This window comes from Aphanomyces invadans (assembly GCF_000520115.1).
Source record: "Aphanomyces invadans strain NJM9701 unplaced genomic scaffold supercont1.13, whole genome shotgun sequence".
In the NCBI taxonomy this organism is placed as follows: domain Eukaryota; phylum Oomycota; class Saprolegniomycetes; order Saprolegniales; family Verrucalvaceae; genus Aphanomyces; species Aphanomyces invadans.
The window spans coordinates 295,683-315,584 of NW_008580158.1; the positions used below are offsets into that span (position 1 = coordinate 295,683).

Sequence of the window (19,902 nt, forward strand, 5' to 3'; positions counted from 1 at the left end):
TTCGCATTCCCACACGACCGTGTCGGTTTCACGTTGCGCTGTGCCGTCGTTGAAAGGTATCGCAGCCACGAGAATGAAATGGTTTTATCGCGCTGCATATTTGTGAAGACCTAGTGGTGGCGGATGGCTGAGTAGTGCGTCGAGTTGGTGTACGCAAAGTGTTGAAACGGGACCGGACAATACGGAAACACTACGTCCGACGCGGCCGTCCTGGCCACCAACATCTTGCTCGCGCTCTGCGCCGTCACATACACACTCAAGATGGTGCACACCGTGATGGTAAAGTAGCAAAAGGACCGTTCGACAACGCCTATGTCGGTGTGACAGACCTTGAGGTAGCACAATATGGGTAACACGATGCAGCTCAACGACACGCTGGAAGCGCCGACGAGATCCACAAGCTCGTGAAAGTGGTCGTGCAGCACTACGGACACCAACGTGAGCGCAGCCACAATGCAAGTGCGGATCACACTGCGGGCAACTGCTTTGCCGGGCACGTGGGCCGTTTCCGGGGTGTTCGCCGAGTGTTCGACTTCTTCCTCAGGTCGCGACATTAAGGATGGGGTGTGCGTTCGGTGGCACGATGACGATGCGGCGGAATCGTTGATTGTACCCGCTTCGTTGTCCGCGATGGGCTCCAAGGAAAGCGATGAACGGCAGGGCTGAGGAAAGGCTGAGTTATCCACGCTGTCATGCTGCAGTTGCATCTTGCTGGACTCCAAGTCGACGACATCGTCATGCTGATTTCCGTCTTCGCTTGCCTCGGTGTCTGAAAGAGCCTGGAATTTGTGTCGGGGTGGGTGGTGGACTCCAAGCACCAGCTGCTCGACGTAGTAAAACGCAGGATGCAGCAGAACGGAGAATCCAATCGTGATGTGAAGCTGCATGGCCATGAAAGCTAAAACCACAGCACCTCGTGCCGCGGTGAAGCCGAGCGCTCGTCCTGACACTGCAAAGAGCAAGTTGCCTGGGATCTGACACCCCACCATGGCGTACCCCGTCGACGCAATGGCCACAAAGAGGGCGGTGATTATCGTCATTGTGACAAAGACTACGCGGGGCATGCGGGTTGGCTGCGAATGCTGGCGTTGCAGATCGGGAATGACGATGGCGGCACCGTACGCCAGAGACAAGTTGCCGAACGTTGACACGATGCTGTCAAACGAGATTGTCGGCGACGGTACGGGCTGTGGAGATGCATGGTAGAGATAATGGATGAGAACACCGACCGCAATAAAGTCTGCGAGGATGGTGCCGAGGCATCCGGCCAAGGCGGCGCCGGCGCCTTCCTTCAACGTTGGGATCAACGCAATTGGCAGAATCGAAATCGACATCAGGACGCTCCATACCACCGGTGAGAACGCGTCAGGGATGATAACGTCCAGAAGAGTGCCACCGAGGACAAGGAAAGCGCACGGCACGAACAAGCACACACCCATCTGGGACACCACGACAGCAACGCGACCCCGCCGACCGAGCGCGAATTCTCCCTGTACGCATCACCTTGAGTCGCACATCGAGGGGAAGACAAACCCATCCATCGGACTTACAAGGTCTGCGAACGTTTTGACTGATCTTGGAGCCAACACCATGACTCTGCTGCACACGACGGACGCATACACGTTGACGAGGCCCATGTATGCAAGGGCAATGGTGCCGCACACCGGGCCCGCACGGGCAAAGTTCCCTGGCATACCCAGCGTACCGATACCATACACGCAGCAGAACAAGTTGAACGACGCCTTGGCATCTTCGACCGTGAAGAACGGAGAAGACGCTCTTGGCCGCGACGACCCTGTCATGTCGTTGCCAGTATACATGTGCTGTAACGGTCATGCAAATGATAACGCGGTATGATTGGTAGAAAAAGAACGTTATAGTCGATTGCATGGCATATATTCTCTTTGATGCGTTGTGATTGGTAAGTAGGAAATCTTTTCAGCCAATCCACTGTCGCTGGACAATCTCCACATTGGCAAAGGTGTGCTGGTTTTACTTAGTCTACTGCTCTTCATAATTGTACGGATCCACCTCGGCCTTGGGCGCGAGCGTCGGCGGCGGCAACGATTCGCCCTTGGCCAAGACAAAGGTTGGAAATGGCGGGGTCGCCGCTTCGTCAAACTTTTTCTTGCGAGCGTCCGTGACGCGAACGACGCCGCCGGGGGCGCCAGGGACCGATCCTTTCACGTACAGCAGGTTACGTTGGGGGTCGATCTTGAGAATCCACAAGTTGTCGCGGGTGACGCGCTTGTTCCCCATGCGCCCAGGCATCTTCTTGCCCTTCCACACTTTGCCGGGGTCCTACACAGGCGAATTGTAAGACTCTGAATCAGGCATGTAAACGCGACAACGCACTTGACATTGACCGGCAGAACCCATAGCACGATGGGCCAACGAGTTACCGTGCGACGCAGGCTGCCCAGCAAAGTTGTGGCGCTTCATCACACCCTGGAAACCCTTCCCCTTGGACTTGCCGCACACGTCGACGTATTGGCCGGGGCTAAAGTGCAGCGCGTTCAGCGTGGTGCCAGCAGGGATGAGAGCATCGTCCGAGACTCGGAACTCATGCAATTCACGCTTAGCGGGGACACCAGCTTTGGCGAGGTGGCCCAACACGGGCTTCGTTACGTTGCGTTCCTTGCGGAGACCGACACCGAGCTGGATTGAACTAAAGCCGTGCACATCCTTGGTTTTGACTTGAGTGACTTGGCATTCTTCCACCTGGAGCACGGTGACAGGATGGGCCATGCCCCAGTCGTCGTAGATGTGCATGCATCCCTGCTTGACTGCGAGGAGACCCGTGCGCTTCGATTCGGGCGTCCACGGCTTCAGCTCCAAAGCAGGAGCAGATGTCGTGGTTGCAGCAGCCGAGGTGCTAGACATTGCAGCATGCTTCTGCAGCTGCATCCACGTGGACCCTTGGGCCCGCGACAGCGCTCGAGAGAGAAGCATCTTCGTCGAAGGGAAGGCTACAATTCCTCAATGCTTGACCACCGAATTATACGACCTTTGCGGATTGGTGGGATATAACCAATCGAAGTGCGATTACAGAGTACTATTCAACAATGCTTATTTTGGAATTCAGCTTGTTAACTGTATTCAATAGATCTATAGAACCAACGTTTTTACTAGTAATACTAGATTTTGTGTATGTTGAACCTGTAACATTTAATGCGTTGTGTCCTTCGAAACCGTATAATCAAGATCGACTCACACGAGCAAGCGTCGCGGCGGCGATGGTTGGAAAGGCCAAGGTCACATTCCACCTTCCATTCATCTACGGCGCCAAGGCAAAGTCCACGATAGCCAAGGAAGAGCAAGCGAACCGCCTGGACAGTTTCTGGTTCTGCGAAGCACAACGACCTCAGACAGACATCGATGGTGATGTTCGCGTCGAGTCGGCGAAACCTGGCAAGGACAACACGTACATTATCGAGAACCGTCGACTACAATCGCTTTTACGACGGAAGAAGCAGCACGGCCATGTCAAGTACGTATCCGCATTCTCTTTCGATTCGCATGTCTTGATCTCCGCACAGGTTGTGTAGGGCTAAGAGAGCTCCACGGCCACGCATCGTCGACGACCTAATATCCCTCGAACATCGCTATCAAAAGGTTCATCGCTGTCAAAGACACAAATCCCACGGATAAATTTTGTACAGAGTGCCCAGTGTGTCCAGCGAGCATGGCGCCGGTACAGTGCGCGGAGTTTCTTGCAACGCTACTTCGCTGCGGTCAAGGCCGCCATCACAATTCAAGTATTCATTGCTCACATCTCCTGCCATCTCTCATCCCAATCATCTTCGCAGCGCCACATCCGAGGGGTCCTCTGCCGCAAGCTGGTTCGACTGTGGAACCTGTCCCGATTGCGCTTCGTCGCCAAGATCCAGGCCGTGTACAGAGGACACTTGACCCGCCGCGTTTTCCAGACACAACTCGCATGGGAGACGTACAACGTAAACGTGATTCAGAAATGGACGCGTGGGCATTGCGGTCGACGGCGGGCACGAGCCGCACGGAACGACCTGGCCGCCGAACGCATTCAATGCCTCTGGCGCGGCTACCATAGTCGAAAGTTGTCCGACCGAAAATGGCTTGGCGTCAAGGCCACGACGATTCAATCCCACATGCGACGGTTCCTCTCCCAAAAGCGCACGCAGGACCAAAGTCAGCGGTACCATGCCGCTGCCATCGCGATGCAGCGACTGTTTCGCGGCACTTTGGTACTTGTTTCGGGTTCACAACAGGTTGGGAGGTTATTGAATGGTGTCGTAGGCACGTGCGCGCGTTGAAAGTATGATGCGAGACCGAGAAACGCACAATCGCAAGGTCGTGATGGACGTTCTCGACGCTGAGATTGCATGGCAGACTACGCATCTTGACAAACTCCAGCGCCGCTTGGACAAGTCCAGCCTCGAAACCAAGTACGACATGATTCAAGCTCCCACACGATGTTGCCGACACCAACGGCGGACTCAAGTCTCCACTAACACTGTAGGGTCGTCGAACTGGAAGGCGAGCTCCACCGCCTTCATATCAAGGTTAACGATGTACGTGCGCGTGTGATGCATGTCGATCGATGCTGTGGTTGCCTTCATGCCACTCTACGGGACTATCCTTGATGCGCTCTACTCGTCACGATAAACGTTTTCATTTTCTCGTGTGTGCAGATGGAGAGCATCTACATCGACATGTCGGACCAAAAGGCCAGGATGTCCCCGCGTGCAATCACGGACGGCTGGCTGAGTGAAATGGAAGACAAGATGGCAAAGCAACGGCGTCGGATCACGAACGCCAAGCTGGACGCAGTCTTTGGTCTCGGTTACACGTTCAAGCTCGATCTCGCGACGCTGAACACGCACCGCGAGCGGCTAGCACGCGCGACATTTCGCAAGAACCAAGTTCGTCGCCATGTTTCTGCGCTGCAGTGCGAAACATTGACCTCGATCCTTGGTGTGGTGTGTAGCTTGTGAAGTGGCGCACAGAAGAGTATATCGACTACTGGACGGTAAGCACACGCTCGATGGCACCATGACCAACTACGACGCCATCAGAGGGAGATGCACCACCAAGCTCAAGTGCGAGAAGAAGAGTTTCGCCGTCGCGTTGCCGACCAGCGGCGCAAGTGGACTGTCAAGGTTTTCACCAAGTCGGGTAAAGTGCAGGTACATCGGCCCGCGCCACGCGTGGACACTACATTTTGCATGGGCAACACAAACCTCTTGGCCGGCTCCGCGCCGACGTCCGACTCGACAACGCACGCCATCGCGAATCTCACAGACCAAGTCAAGCTCGTAACAGTTCAGTCCCAGTTGGCTCAAGCCACGGACATGTTTGCCCCTCTCCTCCACCGATTCTCATCCACACATGCAGCCGTCCACCAAATGGTTCAGGGCTGCACCTCCCCCGCTAGACTGCCTCCCCAGGATTCCATGTTAACCACGATGGCATCGAGTCCACCGCGTTCCCCCGCCAAAGGCGACTCCACCGCCGCCCCACGTGCCGCTGTCGCTCCCACGAAGCCACACGCCAAGTCGCCGACAAGGGGGCCGAGCGAGGACAAGCCCGGTCCCCGATCGGCCGCTGTGCCTTGGCAACTCCTCGATCAACTCGAAGCGGAAAAGACTAAATTCAAAACCGAATTGATTGCTCGGAAGGCAGGGTTTACCCAGCACAAGCGGTGCAGCAAGAAAAGTCCACCAACATCTTGAATGCTTGTGGTCACGCTCGTCTCGACTACAGCGCTCCCTTACTCAATTTGGATGGACCATTCAGCCGTCGCGCCGACATTGGGCTTGCGAATCGTCAATGCGTCTTCAATCGAGTCGTACGCGGTTTCCAACTCCGTGACCGTGTGCTCGTTGCCGCTGGTCAATGTCGCCTTGGTCGCTGGCTTTTGCATCCCCACAACCACAATGCGCTCCACTGTGACATCCGACAGATATCCATTCGAGATGACGCGGGACGTGAGTGTGCCGTGGTCAAATGTAAACTGCACTTGGGAGAATTTTTTGTCCGTCTCGAATGCAAACGTGTGCTCGTCGTCGATGTACAGCTCGCCCGTGGCAGTCTTGGCGTGGTTGAGGGCCACGACCAGTGTGTACGGGTCGCGGCGCATGAGTGCCGAGCTGCGGCGGACGCGCCAGCGCTGGGGCAGGATGCTGCCGCCGCGTTGAAACACTGGAATGTAGTCGATCGGCGCCGCCACCGAGTGCGTGGCCCCGCCCGCAACGCGCTTGTAGCTACACACGCATTTACATTTTCTCTCGCCGACAAGCACCGTACCTTTCGTGGATGTTATACCACACGTCCGTGCCGGGAAGATAAACGTTGGCCGACGTCATGCCCGCCGACGTGATCGGATGCACGAGGATGTCCCCACCTAGCAAGAACGAGTCTTCCACACTAAACGACTCGGCATCCCTTGTGAACTCCATCCACAACGGCCGCATCACCGGCAGCCCCGACACGCTGCACGTATGGAACACCGTGTACAAATAGGGCAGAATGACATAGCGACGGCGAATGGCTTGCCGGATGCGACCGGTGTGGGGTTCGCCAAACACCCACGGCTCGCGGCGGTCCGAGTCGTGATGGGCATGGCCGCGGAAGAACGGCTGGTACGTCGCGGCTTGGCTCCATCGGGTCACAAGCTCGGCATCCGGGTTGCCGAAGAAGCCTCCGACGTCAGCGCCGACAAACGTGAGCGACGCGACGCTCATACTGAGCAGCATCTTGGTCGCGTAATTCAGATGGCCCCAGTCGGCCTTGTTGTCCCCAGTCCAGATCGCACCATACCGCTGGCTCCCGGCAAAGAATGCCCGACTCAACACAAATGGTCGTTCAACTGCGGCAGACAGGGGAATCGGGGCGTCATCAGAGGCAGGAATGTCGGATGGTTGGAGCTGGCGAACCAGTTGGCCTTCCATCGTCGCGCGCTGCATGTAGTACCCGTACAAGTTGTGCCACTCGCGGTGCTCGACGCCGGCGCGACTGAGGCAACTCTTGCGCATGCTGACTTCCGGCCCGTTGAACACACTCGGCTCGTTCATGTCGTTCCACGTGTACAAGTCGAGGGAGCTCCCAACGTACTTGTCCAGGCGGAATTGGGACGCCCACCACCGTCGCGCCTTGGCCGACGTGAAATCGACGTACGAAGAGCTACCGGGCCAGCACCACCCGTCAAACTCGTTGCCGTGTTCGTCCGTGATATAAACTTGTTGCGTCTGCGCATCGGTGTGGACGGCGTAGTTCGAGTCCCGCTTCATGTGCGGGTCCACGATGGTCACCATCTTGCGGCCGACCGCCGACAGAGACGCTTGCATGTCGAGCGGGGTCGGAAACGCATGCTTGTCCCACGTAAAGTATCGCTTTCCATCCGTGTGCTCAATGTCGAGCCACAGGACATCGTACGGAATGACGTGCGTATCAAAACCTTCGTTGACGCGGGATACGTCCAATTCGTTCTTGTAGTTCCATCGGCATTGGTGGTACCCGAGCGCAAACACGGGGGGCAGCGACGCCCGCCCCGTGAGCGTTGTGAACTGGTTCGCCACGGCGGCCGGCGTCGGGCCTGGCAGGACAAACAAGTCGATCCACCCACTCTCGCTCATCCAGTGCGTCGATTTCTGCGTCAAAGATGGGGTCGCAATGTCGACAAACGTTTCCGACGGGTTGTACCAAAACACACCAACAGTGTTGGCAGGACTCGCCGCCATCATCATGGGAATGTGGCCGTACAACGCCATCGGCTCGTTCAACTCGTACTCGAACACGTCCAAGTTATACAAACGGTATGGGTCCGTCACAGGCGAGCTAGTAGGATGCTTAGAGAACGATCGGAGATGTGGCGAAGCACTTACTTGTCCGGAGCCAACGTGTCCTTCAACACGAAATCCGTCGCGTGCTCGGGGATGCCGTACAAGTACCGATCCGACCCGTGGAAATGGACGTCCAGACCGACCGCCGTCGATCCAAACTTTTTGTGGTCCGTGTGGCCGCCAAACGACTCCTGCCACGCGGACGAGTCGTCCGTTGTTGCGGCGGGGACGTCCTCCGCTTCGCCCTTGACTTGGTGCGTCCCATCGGCGTAGATGGCAAGCCCATCTTCCCCGTAATCAACGATTTTCTTGCCGCCATGGACGTCAACTTCGGCAGGGGTGTCTGCCGCAGTGTCGGCACTGCTGTTGTCGCTCTTGTTTTTGCGCGCGTCGTAATGAAGTTTCCCCCGGGTGTTGGTGGACACGACCAGCTCTCCATTTACGTACACTTCCATCGCGAACGCCTTGGGTTTGCCGCGAAGCACGACCAACGTCTGCGTGCTGCTCGCCGACGTCGATTGAAACGCGACGTCCTCCGCAGCGATGGAAGTGAGAGGGGACGACGTGATACGGTCAAACGACGAGTGTGTCGTGTCCACGAGCACGTCTTTGGGTTGCCACCGTGGCTTGGAGATGTCGTTCTCTGCATTGTGCGAAGCAAACAACTCGCCGTCAAACGGGACTTCCGAAGTGCGCAAACGCACGGCGCCAGATTCAAGGAAACTCAACGATGCATGCAGCGGTTTCGTGGCCGTCGATGGCACAAGTGAAAAGTAGTACACAGACGGCGTCGTGGAGTCAGGTTTTGCGACAAACGAATATGTTGTACTGTCGATGTTGCCTGGAGATTGGCGCTGCGACGCACAAAACGCAGCTTGGTCACAGCGACGGAACTTGCTTCGATCTACGGCACCGACGGACGACGACAAAGCCGCGATTGCGAGCGCTACCGCGAGCCACGCCGACACACGTCCGAAACCGACCATCGCGTTCGAGTTGCTGACGAATTGAGATGTTTGTGGCTCTCGAAATATGGGGACGACGTTATCCGGATACTCGACAAGGCAAAAGTATCAAAACAATCGAGCAAAATCCAACATTTTTTCAACAATGATACGTTTTCGCATGTGTCCTCGAATCTGATTGGACAAGTACACGTTTTCACTTCGACACGACTGACGTGGCGCCCTGTGACGCCGCCAAGTGGATCTTCCCATGCCAATGGATGCCGCTCCAAACGCACAGCCGAACGACGACATCTTCACGTGAAGATGCATCGTGACGAGTGTGTTGAGAGCTCGTCCGCGCGTTGGTGTTGGACATGCAGGCTGCAACGTCCATTCCTTGGCACCCGTGAAGTCCACTTACAACACGTCACATTTTGCGTTATTAGGTTCACATGACACCGCCTTCGTCCACGCTGCCTTGATCCGGCAGCGCGATCGAGCCGCCCGAGTTGATCTGGTCGTCGTCGCAGCTGTCTGTGTTGTGGTTGGTGACACTGTCGAGGGCGTTGCCCGCTTTTTCATATCCCATATTGTAGTACGTCTTGTACGCAGCGCGGGCCTTTTGCTGTGTCAAAACGTTCCAGTGCGACAGCATGGTCGCGACGAGGTTGGGCCGAATGATGTCAAACATGTCCTGGCCGACTTTCTCGTACGTGTTCATGACGCGGACACACGCGGGCGAGTTCCAGCACGCGAGCGCACGGTCAGCGACTTGTTGCTGGATGCTGCTCATGCACTTGCCGAGGCGACGACCCATTTGCCGCGCGACCGGGGCCAAGTCCGACTCGGCCAGCACGTACTCAAACAATTCTTCCAGGACAATCAAAAACACAATCTCCTTGTACGCGTTCCCGACCGGCCAGTACCGGAGGACGCCACGGGCAATCGGCGTGTACAGCACGTGGTCCTTCGACACAAACTGGATCATGCAGTACATGAGCTGCTGGTGGTACGACGTGTACGCTTGAGTCTAGACAAAGGGTCAGAGCGTGCTGGGACAAGGACCGACCGACGTTTGCGGCACAGACGGAGGGCGGTCCAAGATGACAAATATCGTACCGAGTGCAACGGGACGAGCGACTTTTCCAGCAGCACGACATGCTCGTCCTTGATCGGGCAAGCAAACCCATTGATGATGCTCCCGAGAATCTCGAGGAGCTCCGTGACCCCGTAGTAGTTGGACGACTCGTACACGTATTCATAAAAGACGTGCGCAATCTCTTTTCGAATGAGGGCTCGTCGCTGGGTCAATTTATAGTACAAGCGATGGAGCACCGTCTAGAGCGATGCGATTCAGACAACGGGTCAACGTCGCACGCGACCAGAACGCACAGTCGAACGTACCTTGAGAAGCTGGCGCTCCTTATACGACGGCGACTTGAATAGCCCGACGAGTTGGGACACAAATCGCGGCGTGAAAAAGTCCTTGCGCACTTGTTTGTCGAGCTGGTCGATGTACTCGATCGCACGGACAAGGATATCGTAGCACGTGCTCAGTACACTCCACTCTTGGTCCTCGGCCGACAACGTGTCGGACATGAGGTCCTGGATTGTGAACGGCGTGTTGCCTGTGTCGTTGTTTTCCGGCGCTTCTTCAAAGAACACCGCGTTCTGGTCCTGCGCCGGTAGCCGCGGAAATGGCCGAAACAAAAACGACGACGTCATGTGCAGCAATTCTTTGTACAGACTCGGGTCCGACATGAGCGTGCTGTGCGACAATTGGGTCGGTGAGAGCACGCACGCCATCGCGATGGACGTACGGGTACGAATCGCAGTAGTTGTGGATGTCCTGCATCATCTTGATCTGGCGCTCACGCAGCTCGTACTTTTCCTTTTCCGACAACCCGCGGTACCCTGGTCGACAAAACGCCATCTTCTTTCGGCAATAGTACACACGTTCAAACGCTGGAACGTCTACATGTTGGAGCTTCGACATGAACAATGGAACATAGAAAGGAATGGGACATCGTGGAAGCATGCGCCACGAAGTGGACGGCACATACCTTCGAGAGGGGGGAGTTGAAAGAGCTGTTCCTTGGACTCTCGGATGTCGGCAATGCCGTCCCGCACAGGAAGGGATGCGCTCTTGATGCTGCTCATCCATTGCACCAAGTCGGCGTCGTTCTTGGCGACCATGTACAGCGATCGGTAGTTCTAGTGCAACGGGAATGATGATTTCAAAAGGATTTCAAAACGTGGGCGACAGCACGAAACAATCGACGAGGCCTGGATTTTAAATCCATTTCGAAAACAACAGCCGTACCGGATGCGAGATTTCAAAACAAAACTGCTTCTTGAATTTGGACACGTCCAGCGGATGCACGTCGACGCCCTGAGGTCCCCACGTCAACCGAGATCGAGGAGGTGAGCACCTTACCGACAACGAGATCACGCCACGGGGGTACGTCTCTTCGCTCGTCGTACCAGACACATAATAAAACATGGATTGCCCGCGCAGCACCATGAATCGCTTTTTCCAGTTCTTCAGATGGTTGGCCTGCTTGACGAGGACGCCGCTTTTGCTCGTGGGGGCGTAAAAGTCTGAGTCGTGCCGGTCGTCGACGTTCTCCTGGAAGGTCGAGATCAAGCTCGTTTTTTTGCTCCCGTTGATGTGCTTGTTGTGGTTGTGATGGTCTGCGGAATACCCGCTGCGCTCGAGGTCGCCTTCTTCGTCAGAAACCGACGATGTCGATTTGGCAAATGACGACGTCACCGACAACGAATGCGTCGTGATCTTCTTGGAGCTTTTGCTGCTCCCCAGCATCCCTCGAAAGAACTTGCCAGTTCTGCTTTCGATCGACGTGGCGACGGCGGCCGTTGTAGCCCCAGCGGTCGAGTCGCCGCCGAGTTTGTTGCTACTTATGCCGAATCCAAGCGCCATCGTCTCTGCGCCGAGTCACGAGTCAAGCCACGCCCTCCTCATCGAGCGTCGGCGGTCTTACCTGCTAGAGATGTGCGGGCGATGATGGTTACCAGCGGTGGGTGGGCACTTCTGCGTCACTCTGGGCCAGGAGTGAGTAAGTCCTGCCGATTTGTAATGGACATGTGCTATACCGAATAGTGCAAGAGTGCGTTTTATGCGTTTTTTCGGCCACCGCCGATGAAGCTTGTCATTTGTATGCCATCATGGGGCGCGTTAAACTCGAACGCCTAAATACAGTGTATTCATTGCACCGCCGCGGGCATCTCATCTCTGGTGCCAGCCGCTCGTCGCCGCTTCTTTTTCGTCCAGCGAATGACCTTCCGTGCACTCTATCGCGATAAGACTCACACACACGATCGAACCTCCGATCTGTCTCGTCCACGCACGTCGTATCCTTGACACCACATCGTTGGGAGGACGACGGCATGATGTGTTGCTTCAAGGCACACACGAAAGATCAGCGACGACTCCAACTCCACTGGCTCATGCTGGCTTGGCGAACGAGCTGCTAGCTTGTGAATTGTGGACACGCCTCGAGAGCCTGTGCTCGCTGTCCTGGACGGCATTGCGTCTGTGCTGAGCTTATCTTCCCATGTGCCCGTGGGTTCAAATCCAAGCACAGGTCCGAATGACACGATCGAGCCAATCAAAGCGTGATACCTCTTATATTTTAGCCAATCAGAAGATGGAATTACCATCCCTGGAAATCCGCGTTCTTTTCACAATGAAACGAGTTAAGCGAAAGCGCCACACACCCAAAGCCGTCGCGGCGAACGTGCCAAACAAGCTCGACTTCTTCAAGAAGCGACCCCAGAAAGTAACCACTGGCATGGACGAAGTGAAGAGTGGTGCAAATTCCGCGCTATCTTTGTTCTTGGGGTGGACGTTTACCTGTCTTGGTACGTTGCATATCCTCGAAGTCGTCGCGAGGGCTGTCGGCGTTCTTCCCATACTAACATCAAGGTGGGCAAAGGATTGTCGAAAGTAGAAGAATACAAAGTCAAGACAATCGTGCATCTGCACGGAGGACGCATGGAAAACGGAGACAATAGTGATGGTGGCAGTCGCAACCTTCGACGATTCACCACGTGCTCGCATGTCGTGACAGGGTACTGGTTTCCAGTCTCGCCGCTCACGAATGGCTCTGCAACGTACGTGACGCTCCATTGGCTCGAGCGTGTGCATGCAACCGGCAGCATTCCACACGAGAAAAGCATGCTCTTCCATCCGCCGCTGTTCCCTTCCAGCTCGACTCTAGCACTACTGGCGTATCCTGCGACGTTCCAGGACACGTTCGATGCTGCGATTCATGTCGAGGTAATGCCTCCCATACCTTTCACGTCTTCATTCATCTTTGCGTTGTGGCGGCAGCTGCCGTGTGTACCCACCAGCGTTTTCTGCGACTCTATCCCCCGGTGGCCATACATTGTCGCCCTCCTCACCCGGCCGATTCCAGATATGGACGCGCTGGAGCAAACCATCCACTTGTACTAAACCATCATGATCTTCATCATCGAACGCTGATGGCGCTTGGGATGTAGTATCACAGGACGAACAACACCTCTGCGCTGCCTCCGTCGTGCACTTGAAGTACTGTCGTCGGTTCCGTCATCCAGCTCACGATAGCGAGTGCATAGGACTACATCGACACGTCGTTGTTCTTTGGAGTTACGCTGCCATACATGATGGACTTGGCTGTGGCCCTCCCGCACCTGTTCACATGCCCCCTTCGTCTCTTGACCAAACAATCCGTCGCCACTGTCGAGTTGACGAAGCGCCAAGCGGCGTGCTTGCTCGTTCACGCGTTCTTGTGCACATTTTCCGATGCATCCGATTCGTTCAATCATTTTCAGTTTTTCGAGTTGTTTGCGCCGCCAACGCCACCGTCGTGGACCGCAGAAGACACCGACTTGACCATGGTGCAAAAGCTCGTGACGGTGCTGCATTACTTTGATCGCGTCGCCGCAGACAACGCGGCACCCGGTGCTGCTGCGTACAACCAACAAAGAGTGACGTACTCTCGTTATGTCCTCAACGCAACCCGTGACGGGAACCCTTCCAGTGAAGCGTGGGCGTCGGTGCAAGTTCATGCTGACGGCGCGATTGAAAATCATGCTGGGGCGTTGCAAGTGGATTTTGCCAACAAGTACGCTGGCGGGGGCGTGTTGGGTCACGGTTGTGTCCAGGAAGAGATTCGCTTTGTCATCAACCCGGAGTGCATCGTCGCTTGCGTACTCACCGAAGTACTCGGTACGATCTCCAAGTTTCCCTTCTTGAATCTCACGACGACAGCGGCATCGCTTGGTAGATTCGAATGAATGCTTTGTAATCCACGGCACTGAGCAATACGCTGCCTACACTGGATGTACGTTCGTCTTGTTCCAAGCACTCTTTCGACGCAGCATTGTGCTTCGGGTTTTTCCAATGAGATTATGAATTGCTTGTAGACGGGTCCACGTTTGCCTATGCCGGCGACGTTCAAGACACCGTGCCCGTCAATTCGAATGGAGTTCGCGACACGATCATCGTTGGTATTGACGCCAACAAGTACTACCGCAACAATGCATGGCACCAGTACCGCCCAGAAGTACGTTCGACCGACTGTGTTAGCGGACGGGGTTTATGTGGTTTGGACAATTCGCGCAGGACATCCAAAGAGAACTGGGCAAGGCAACAGTCGGGTTTCAGCCATTGCCAGATGAAAACGAGTCGCGGCGGCCGGTTGCGACAGGAAACTGGGGTTGTGGCGTGTTTCATGGCGACGTGGAGCTCAAGTTTGTCCTCCAATGGCTGGCGGCATCTGCCCACCGCCGCCCGATGCATTACTACACGTTTGGCAACTCAAACCTTGCGCATCGCATCGATCAGTTTGTCCAAACGGTCGCCGCGTCCGCTCTAACGGTGAGCGACCTCCGCACGTGGCTGCTAGAAACGCAGACGCCGATGAATTTGGGAGGGTACATGCGCCAACACCGCCGCAAGAATCCGAGTGTATTTGCCTGGATTACGACAATTGTGCAAAGAGTGAATGCCGCCAATTGATGCACAATGGTGCATCCTTCAAAAGTCGGATCTGCTCACTCAAGTGCTCAGGTTCGTGTGTATTTGCTCAATTGCTGGTGTATCCAAATGTCCGTCGACGGTCTTGGAAAACCTTGTGCTTCTTCCACTTCATGCTAACTCGTTCGGCAGATTTAAAGCACTGCATCCAACGCTGAGCTGCTAAGCCCCACCTCCTTGTGGAGAAAGGTATCATGAATGAATTGCTGCTGCGTTGAGTGTTGAGTTATCCGCCGCCACGAGAACCCTGCCGCTGATTCAATCATGGTTAGAACCGGGGGATGCTGAAAGGGGCAGACTCCGTACGCCCAATCTGCATGCTCCAATTCACACACCCGGTGAAGTGAACAACACCTGGCACGATCACATGATGGATGAATACATCGCTAGTTGTCTACAACGCCGTCCTCCCTTCGGGTAGTGGTAGGTTTGGCTGAACTCCACGAGGCGCGAGTGGGATAGCAATGCACCAGGCACAACGGAAATGCCCCGACAGGATTTCCACTTTTCAAGCAAGTGTCCCCATCCATCGATACTCCATGAATGAGGTCACGCAAATTTAGTAGAGGTGCGCCGACAGTTTTTGTCGCATTTGTTTTTCCAACGCTTCGGCGCGCCGGCAAAAGAGCATCAAGAACGCCTCGTTGATTTTGCTCTTGGGTTTGGCCAGGTTGCGGACGGGTGGGTGCGAGTGAAACACGCTGCGGAGGATCGTGTACTTGGACCCGTCGGGTCGAAAATTCGTGTTGAGGAGAACACTACAGTCACGTTAGCCGCGCTCGACGTTTCGTGCCATCGCACCTGCCAACTTCGGCATTTCGAATCGTCGTTTCCGCCTCGAGCGGGTACAAGTCGTCGTCATCGATGGAGTCCCACGACACAACGCCCAACTCGGCGCTCGATTGATGGCGGATCACAAATAGTGACTCCATGAAGTACTTGGCCCGCTCGATGTAGAGCGGAACCGCCGCGCGCCCATACCGTGTGCACGAGTCCACCATAAATAGTTTCTACATCCGCATCACGTTGACAAGGCCATGGCATCCGTCGAGTCGTACCGCCGAATCGGCATCTTTCTGGATGTTGAGCACCGAATGCACGAGGGCCTCGACGACTTGGTGGTGGTCAAACCCGTCGATTTCACACACGCGAATGAGCTTGATGTCAATGTCTGGCCCAGTGCCGTTCAACTTGATGTCCTGTTGACAGTTGAGGATGCCGCCACGATGTCGATATTGGCCGTACCAAGTGCCCGGGGATGCTCGGGAACGCATGCGTCTCCCGCATGACGAATTCGTAGGCCAAGTCCATGCGGACTTCGGCGATCTGGTTGAGCGTGGCGGTGCGCGCGGCGGCGTCGCCCGTCAGTCGATTGAAGGTATGCGACCTGTCGTTGTATGTGCCGTTGGGAGGCATGGGAAACGTCAGCAACGGCGACTTGATCCACATGTCCCGCACTCGCTCCGTGCAGATCGATTGCTCTTTGAGCTTGGCGCGCAGAAACTCGTTGTCGTCTTCCGCCTTTTTGCGCTTTCGTCGCTGGGCCAGCGCCTGTGTCGAAATGGGATTTATATCCAGTACGACGTGGTAGGTTGTACCTTCTCTTCCCACTCGGTAAAGTCGTTTCCGTTCGGATGCACCGACTTGTGCGTTGCCCGCAGCCGCTCCAGGTCCGTTTGAAGTACAAGCACTTGGTGCCGCAGTGCTCCGAGTTCCTCCTTCTGCTTGGAACGGTGGCGCCGCGCGCTTCGCGCAATCTGTTCCCTGCGACGTACTTTTTTCACTTCACTCGACATGGCGTTTTCGTCCTCGTCGGGGGACGAAGATGGAGAACTCGCGACGGCCGCCAGGTCATTCGGTACCGCTGAATGTGGATGAAGTGCCGAGCTCATGAGCACCGCGGTCTCGTACGTTTTAGGTGACGGTGGGGATGCCGTATATGGGTATATCGGTCGCGGCGGCAACCCGTATGTCGGAGACGTCCGGGCCACTGGAGTCGAGCTATCTGCGTAGTACGAAGCCGGCGGGGACGATTGCTGTTGTGATGCCGAGTGCACGTTGTTCCCGGTTGACGGCCGCAAACTTGACAACGGCGGGAGGTGGATTGACGGGAGTGAGCGATTCATCGCCGCGTTGGTCGAAAGGAACGAGTGTGTAGGCGGGTGTGACGTGGGATCCTGCATCATGGAAGGCGACTGTCGTGCGTCGTGGGGCTTGTATTCGTACTGCATCGACGCGCGGTCCGCCGCTTCTTCGGGAAGTGGGTTGCTGACCTGATGATGGCGAACGGCGGCGTCAATTCTTGGAGCACTACAGTATGTTCTCGCCATTTGATTGGTTAATATCCAACGTCCCCTACCCCGCTTCCGTTTACGTCTACGTTTGGAGGAAATCGCCGGTTTACGAATGCGGAGGCGTCAACTTTGTTTTTATCACATGGGATTTGTATACACGATTAAATCTCGGCATTTTATTGCATTGGCACCGATCGCGACGTCGCGGCGTGGCGAGCGATAGCTATGCCGTTCTAGGTCAAGGAGACATAACGAGGACACAGAGATCGCACGAGGAGTGGCGGTCCGACCTGGCGTTTCAGCATGCAGCGAAATCGGCCGTCGCCCACGAGGTGTCATCGGCCCACGCATATGACGTATACGGCACCTGCTATTGACCACCAAATGTATACGCTATCACATGCGAATCCCTGCAAATAGTGTTGAACATGCCATTCTTTTTCAGCACATGATAAATATTTCAACCAATCACATCAACAGTGTACTGAATCAGGAGAAAAATGTGTTTGCAGCAGCCAAACAACACTTGCTATTTCTGTACATCACGCAATTGATGTTGTGTTGGTCCTGCAAAAGTCCAGAAACAAGGACGATATAGGGTAGCTCGATTGAAAATCAACCAATCAGACGAATTCATTCTGCAGTCAAGCATGTGCACAATTCGAGTCGTCCGTGGAAAATGGGACTGATGAGGATACCTGGACGATGCGTTGTCGCGTGGTGGAATCGAACGATGGAAGGGCGAGGTGGTGGTAATAATAATCAAGTTATATCCTACTGACGTTGGATGGTCGTCGTGGAGCTTTGTCGTGCGGCAAACTTCTGCAGCTCCATTCGTGTCACGTCGTCGAAAAAGTCCGAGCATCGACACCACGTAGTCAGGAACGCTTCGCTGATTTTGCCGCGGGGTTCGGCGAGGGCGCGAACGGGTGGCATTGACCGAACCACACATCGCATGATTGTGCGTTTTTCGCCGTTCGGCATCGTCTTGTCATCGAGGACAGCACAGCCCATTTCCACATTGCGCAGCGTGTTGCCGTCTCCTTTTTCGGGAAACAAGTCGTCGCTGTCAATTGAGCTCCACATGATCACCGAGTGGTTGTCATAAATCTTGCGGCGCACAAGGAAGAGCGACTCCATGAAGATCAGCTGCTTGTCCTTCTTGCTCGACTTGAGGATGGGGATCTTGATGCGGCCATACCTTGTGTCGTCGTCCAAGTTCATGATTTTCTACACACACACGTTGTCAAGACAAACTCGACGATTCCTCAAGCGCCATCACGGCCCACCGACACACAATGAAGAATCTCACCTCATACTCGACGAGCCCCTTCAGCGATCGTCTCTGAATGTCAAACGAAAAGTCCAGCACCGAGTTCCAGCATGCCAACGTCAGTGTGCGATGGTCGACTCCAGGAATGATCTTGCCGCGCACGAGTTGGAACTGCATGTCGGGGCCGCGGTTGTTCAGCGACACATCGAAGTATGGGAATTCCCGTGTCTGGTCTGCCATCACCATTGAGACAGCATGAATCATGGTACGATCGGCGAGGTTGATCAGAGCCAGTCGCCGGTCGTCGACGTTGGAGTTGAGGTGCGAGTAAATATGATGGAAGGAAGTTTGCTAAGTATGACAATCACCAATGTGAGCAAATGTACGAGACAGCGCTCAAGATCATGCATGCAACCTACCGGGGAGGTCGAAGTAGTGGACATGACGGTAGTGGCAGTAGGCGACGTGCCACCATTTTCGGCCTTCTTGCGCTTTCGGGCAACATCATCTTCCTCAACAACGGCGCATTTCAACGCCATTTGTTCTTGTAAATACTTGACTTGTTGCCGCAGCATTTCCAGCTCTTCTTTGACACCTTTGCGGTGTTTGCGGGCACTCTTGGCCACTTGCGCGCGTCGACGTAGTTTTTTCTCTTCTTCCGTGAGATTGCCGACAGGTTGAGCAAGGAGTTCTTCATCCGTTTGAAAATGATGCGATCGCGACGTTTCCGAACTGGGCGGGGAGACCACCCCTTTGCTACGATATCCGTTATTCGCGGCCGACGGCATGTGTCGGGACGTTTCAACTTTGATTGCTTCATTCGTCGACCGAGACGATGTCAGACCACCAAACACCGGTGCAGACGGCGGCGCCATGCCCATGTGATGGTGGGAATGCTGTTGGTGCTGATGGAGCTGTGGATGGTGATGGGCCGACTGAAAAATGTCGGGACCGCTGATCGCGTGGAGGTGTGCTGGGTTGATGAGCATGTCGAGGTCGTGTCGGTCAAGGTCCGAGTCAGGGCTGCTGATGTCGATGTCGCAGAACGGGACCGGGTCCACGTCGAACATCATGTCGACGTCGCTCATGTTGCCTGCGTGGAACGAAAACGACATGTGCGACGATGGCGTCGGGTGATGGATGCGAGGAAGAGAAAAAGAATCTACGACGGTCGCGTGGCGAAGCCTCGAGAAACCTCTCAGAATCAATAAACGTACTGTAGAATTTGGCCCGACCATACAAACATCCAGTGAATCGCGCCGGTGCAATACTAAAATTGCGTTTTATACGTTTTAGTACGCGGCCGTAGCAGTACACGTGATCTATTTTAAGGACACAAGCGGCATGGAGCCCCCCAGCAAAGGGTAACGACTGCCGAACACAAGGGTTGCAATCTGTGCCCGAGCAGGCGTGCCATGGGCCATCTGCGACGATGCCTTGTTCAGCTTACTTCGTGTTCAAGACAAAAACATGTGCTGGGGTCGTCGATTGTCCTACGACTCGAAATTCGCCGAAATCCCACCCC

General features: G+C 55.3%; 8 protein-coding genes across 10 annotated transcripts; 2 read left to right on the top strand and 6 right to left on the bottom strand.

Annotated features, from left to right (window-relative positions):
• Nucleotides 1-45: 45 nt before the first annotated feature.
• H310_07066 (hypothetical protein) lies at nucleotides 46-1,861 on the bottom strand. The gene is made up of 2 exons (XM_008872352.1): nucleotides 1,551-1,861; nucleotides 46-1,490 (listed from the first exon to the last, which is right to left on the bottom strand). The coding sequence occupies exons 1-2, from the start codon at nucleotides 1,818-1,820 to the stop codon at nucleotides 111-113; spliced, it is 1,650 nt and encodes a 549-aa protein (XP_008870574.1). The 5' UTR covers nucleotides 1,821-1,861; the 3' UTR covers nucleotides 46-110.
• Nucleotides 1,862-1,972: 111 nt separating this feature from the next.
• On the bottom strand, nucleotides 1,973-3,050 carry H310_07067. Of its 2 annotated transcripts, none has more exons than XM_008872354.1 (2): nucleotides 2,403-3,050; nucleotides 1,973-2,301 (listed from the first exon to the last, which is right to left on the bottom strand). In XM_008872354.1, the coding sequence occupies exons 1-2, from the start codon at nucleotides 2,950-2,952 to the stop codon at nucleotides 2,198-2,200; spliced, it is 654 nt and encodes a 217-aa protein (XP_008870576.1). In that variant the 5' UTR covers nucleotides 2,953-3,050; the 3' UTR covers nucleotides 1,973-2,197. The 2 variants fall into 2 exon arrangements, with proteins under 2 accessions (XP_008870576.1, XP_008870575.1); XM_008872353.1 differs by having other exon boundaries at nucleotides 2,356-3,050.
• A 159-nt stretch (nucleotides 3,051-3,209) lies between these two features.
• Nucleotides 3,210-8,827, top strand: H310_07068 (hypothetical protein). The gene is made up of 9 exons (XM_008872355.1): nucleotides 3,210-3,490; nucleotides 3,540-3,615; nucleotides 3,663-3,758; nucleotides 3,810-4,223; nucleotides 4,276-4,424; nucleotides 4,499-4,550; nucleotides 4,671-4,901; nucleotides 4,967-5,008; nucleotides 5,055-8,827. Exons 1-9 carry the CDS (start codon nucleotides 3,237-3,239, stop codon nucleotides 5,709-5,711), a joined length of 1,971 nt encoding a protein of 656 aa, XP_008870577.1. The 5' UTR covers nucleotides 3,210-3,236; the 3' UTR covers nucleotides 5,712-8,827.
• On the bottom strand, nucleotides 5,611-8,838 carry H310_07069 (hypothetical protein). The gene is made up of 3 exons (XM_008872356.1): nucleotides 7,863-8,838; nucleotides 6,286-7,815; nucleotides 5,611-6,242 (listed from the first exon to the last, which is right to left on the bottom strand). The coding sequence occupies exons 1-3, from the start codon at nucleotides 8,804-8,806 to the stop codon at nucleotides 5,750-5,752; spliced, it is 2,967 nt and encodes a 988-aa protein (XP_008870578.1). The 5' UTR covers nucleotides 8,807-8,838; the 3' UTR covers nucleotides 5,611-5,749.
• Nucleotides 8,839-8,904: 66 nt separating this feature from the next.
• On the bottom strand, nucleotides 8,905-11,855 carry H310_07070 (hypothetical protein). The gene is made up of 8 exons (XM_008872357.1): nucleotides 11,770-11,855; nucleotides 11,205-11,713; nucleotides 11,091-11,159; nucleotides 10,831-10,981; nucleotides 10,588-10,741; nucleotides 10,172-10,535; nucleotides 9,887-10,105; nucleotides 8,905-9,797 (listed from the first exon to the last, which is right to left on the bottom strand). The coding sequence occupies exons 2-8, from the start codon at nucleotides 11,706-11,708 to the stop codon at nucleotides 9,216-9,218; spliced, it is 2,043 nt and encodes a 680-aa protein (XP_008870579.1). The 5' UTR covers nucleotides 11,709-11,713; nucleotides 11,770-11,855; the 3' UTR covers nucleotides 8,905-9,215.
• A 595-nt stretch (nucleotides 11,856-12,450) lies between these two features.
• Nucleotides 12,451-15,359, top strand: H310_07071. Of its 2 annotated transcripts, XM_008872358.1 has the most exons (10): nucleotides 12,451-12,649; nucleotides 12,724-13,067; nucleotides 13,122-13,237; nucleotides 13,292-13,340; nucleotides 13,388-14,000; nucleotides 14,059-14,115; nucleotides 14,198-14,337; nucleotides 14,397-14,843; nucleotides 14,943-14,999; nucleotides 15,083-15,359. In XM_008872358.1, the coding sequence occupies exons 1-8, from the start codon at nucleotides 12,475-12,477 to the stop codon at nucleotides 14,790-14,792; spliced, it is 1,890 nt and encodes a 629-aa protein (XP_008870580.1). In that variant the 5' UTR covers nucleotides 12,451-12,474; the 3' UTR covers nucleotides 14,793-14,843; nucleotides 14,943-14,999; nucleotides 15,083-15,359. The 2 variants fall into 2 exon arrangements, with proteins under 2 accessions (XP_008870580.1, XP_008870581.1); XM_008872359.1 differs by lacking the exon at nucleotides 15,083-15,359 and having other exon boundaries at nucleotides 14,943-15,025.
• H310_07072 (hypothetical protein) lies at nucleotides 15,097-17,105 on the bottom strand. Its single transcript, XM_008872360.1, has 5 exons — nucleotides 16,409-17,105; nucleotides 16,056-16,361; nucleotides 15,869-16,009; nucleotides 15,612-15,820; nucleotides 15,097-15,568 (listed from the first exon to the last, which is right to left on the bottom strand). The coding sequence occupies exons 1-5, from the start codon at nucleotides 17,039-17,041 to the stop codon at nucleotides 15,370-15,372; spliced, it is 1,488 nt and encodes a 495-aa protein (XP_008870582.1). The 5' UTR covers nucleotides 17,042-17,105; the 3' UTR covers nucleotides 15,097-15,369.
• Nucleotides 17,106-17,838: 733 nt separating this feature from the next.
• On the bottom strand, nucleotides 17,839-19,529 carry H310_07073 (hypothetical protein). The gene is made up of 3 exons (XM_008872361.1): nucleotides 18,797-19,529; nucleotides 18,417-18,728; nucleotides 17,839-18,334 (listed from the first exon to the last, which is right to left on the bottom strand). The coding sequence occupies exons 1-3, from the start codon at nucleotides 19,490-19,492 to the stop codon at nucleotides 17,879-17,881; spliced, it is 1,464 nt and encodes a 487-aa protein (XP_008870583.1). The 5' UTR covers nucleotides 19,493-19,529; the 3' UTR covers nucleotides 17,839-17,878.
• Nucleotides 19,530-19,902: the final 373 nt, after the last annotated feature.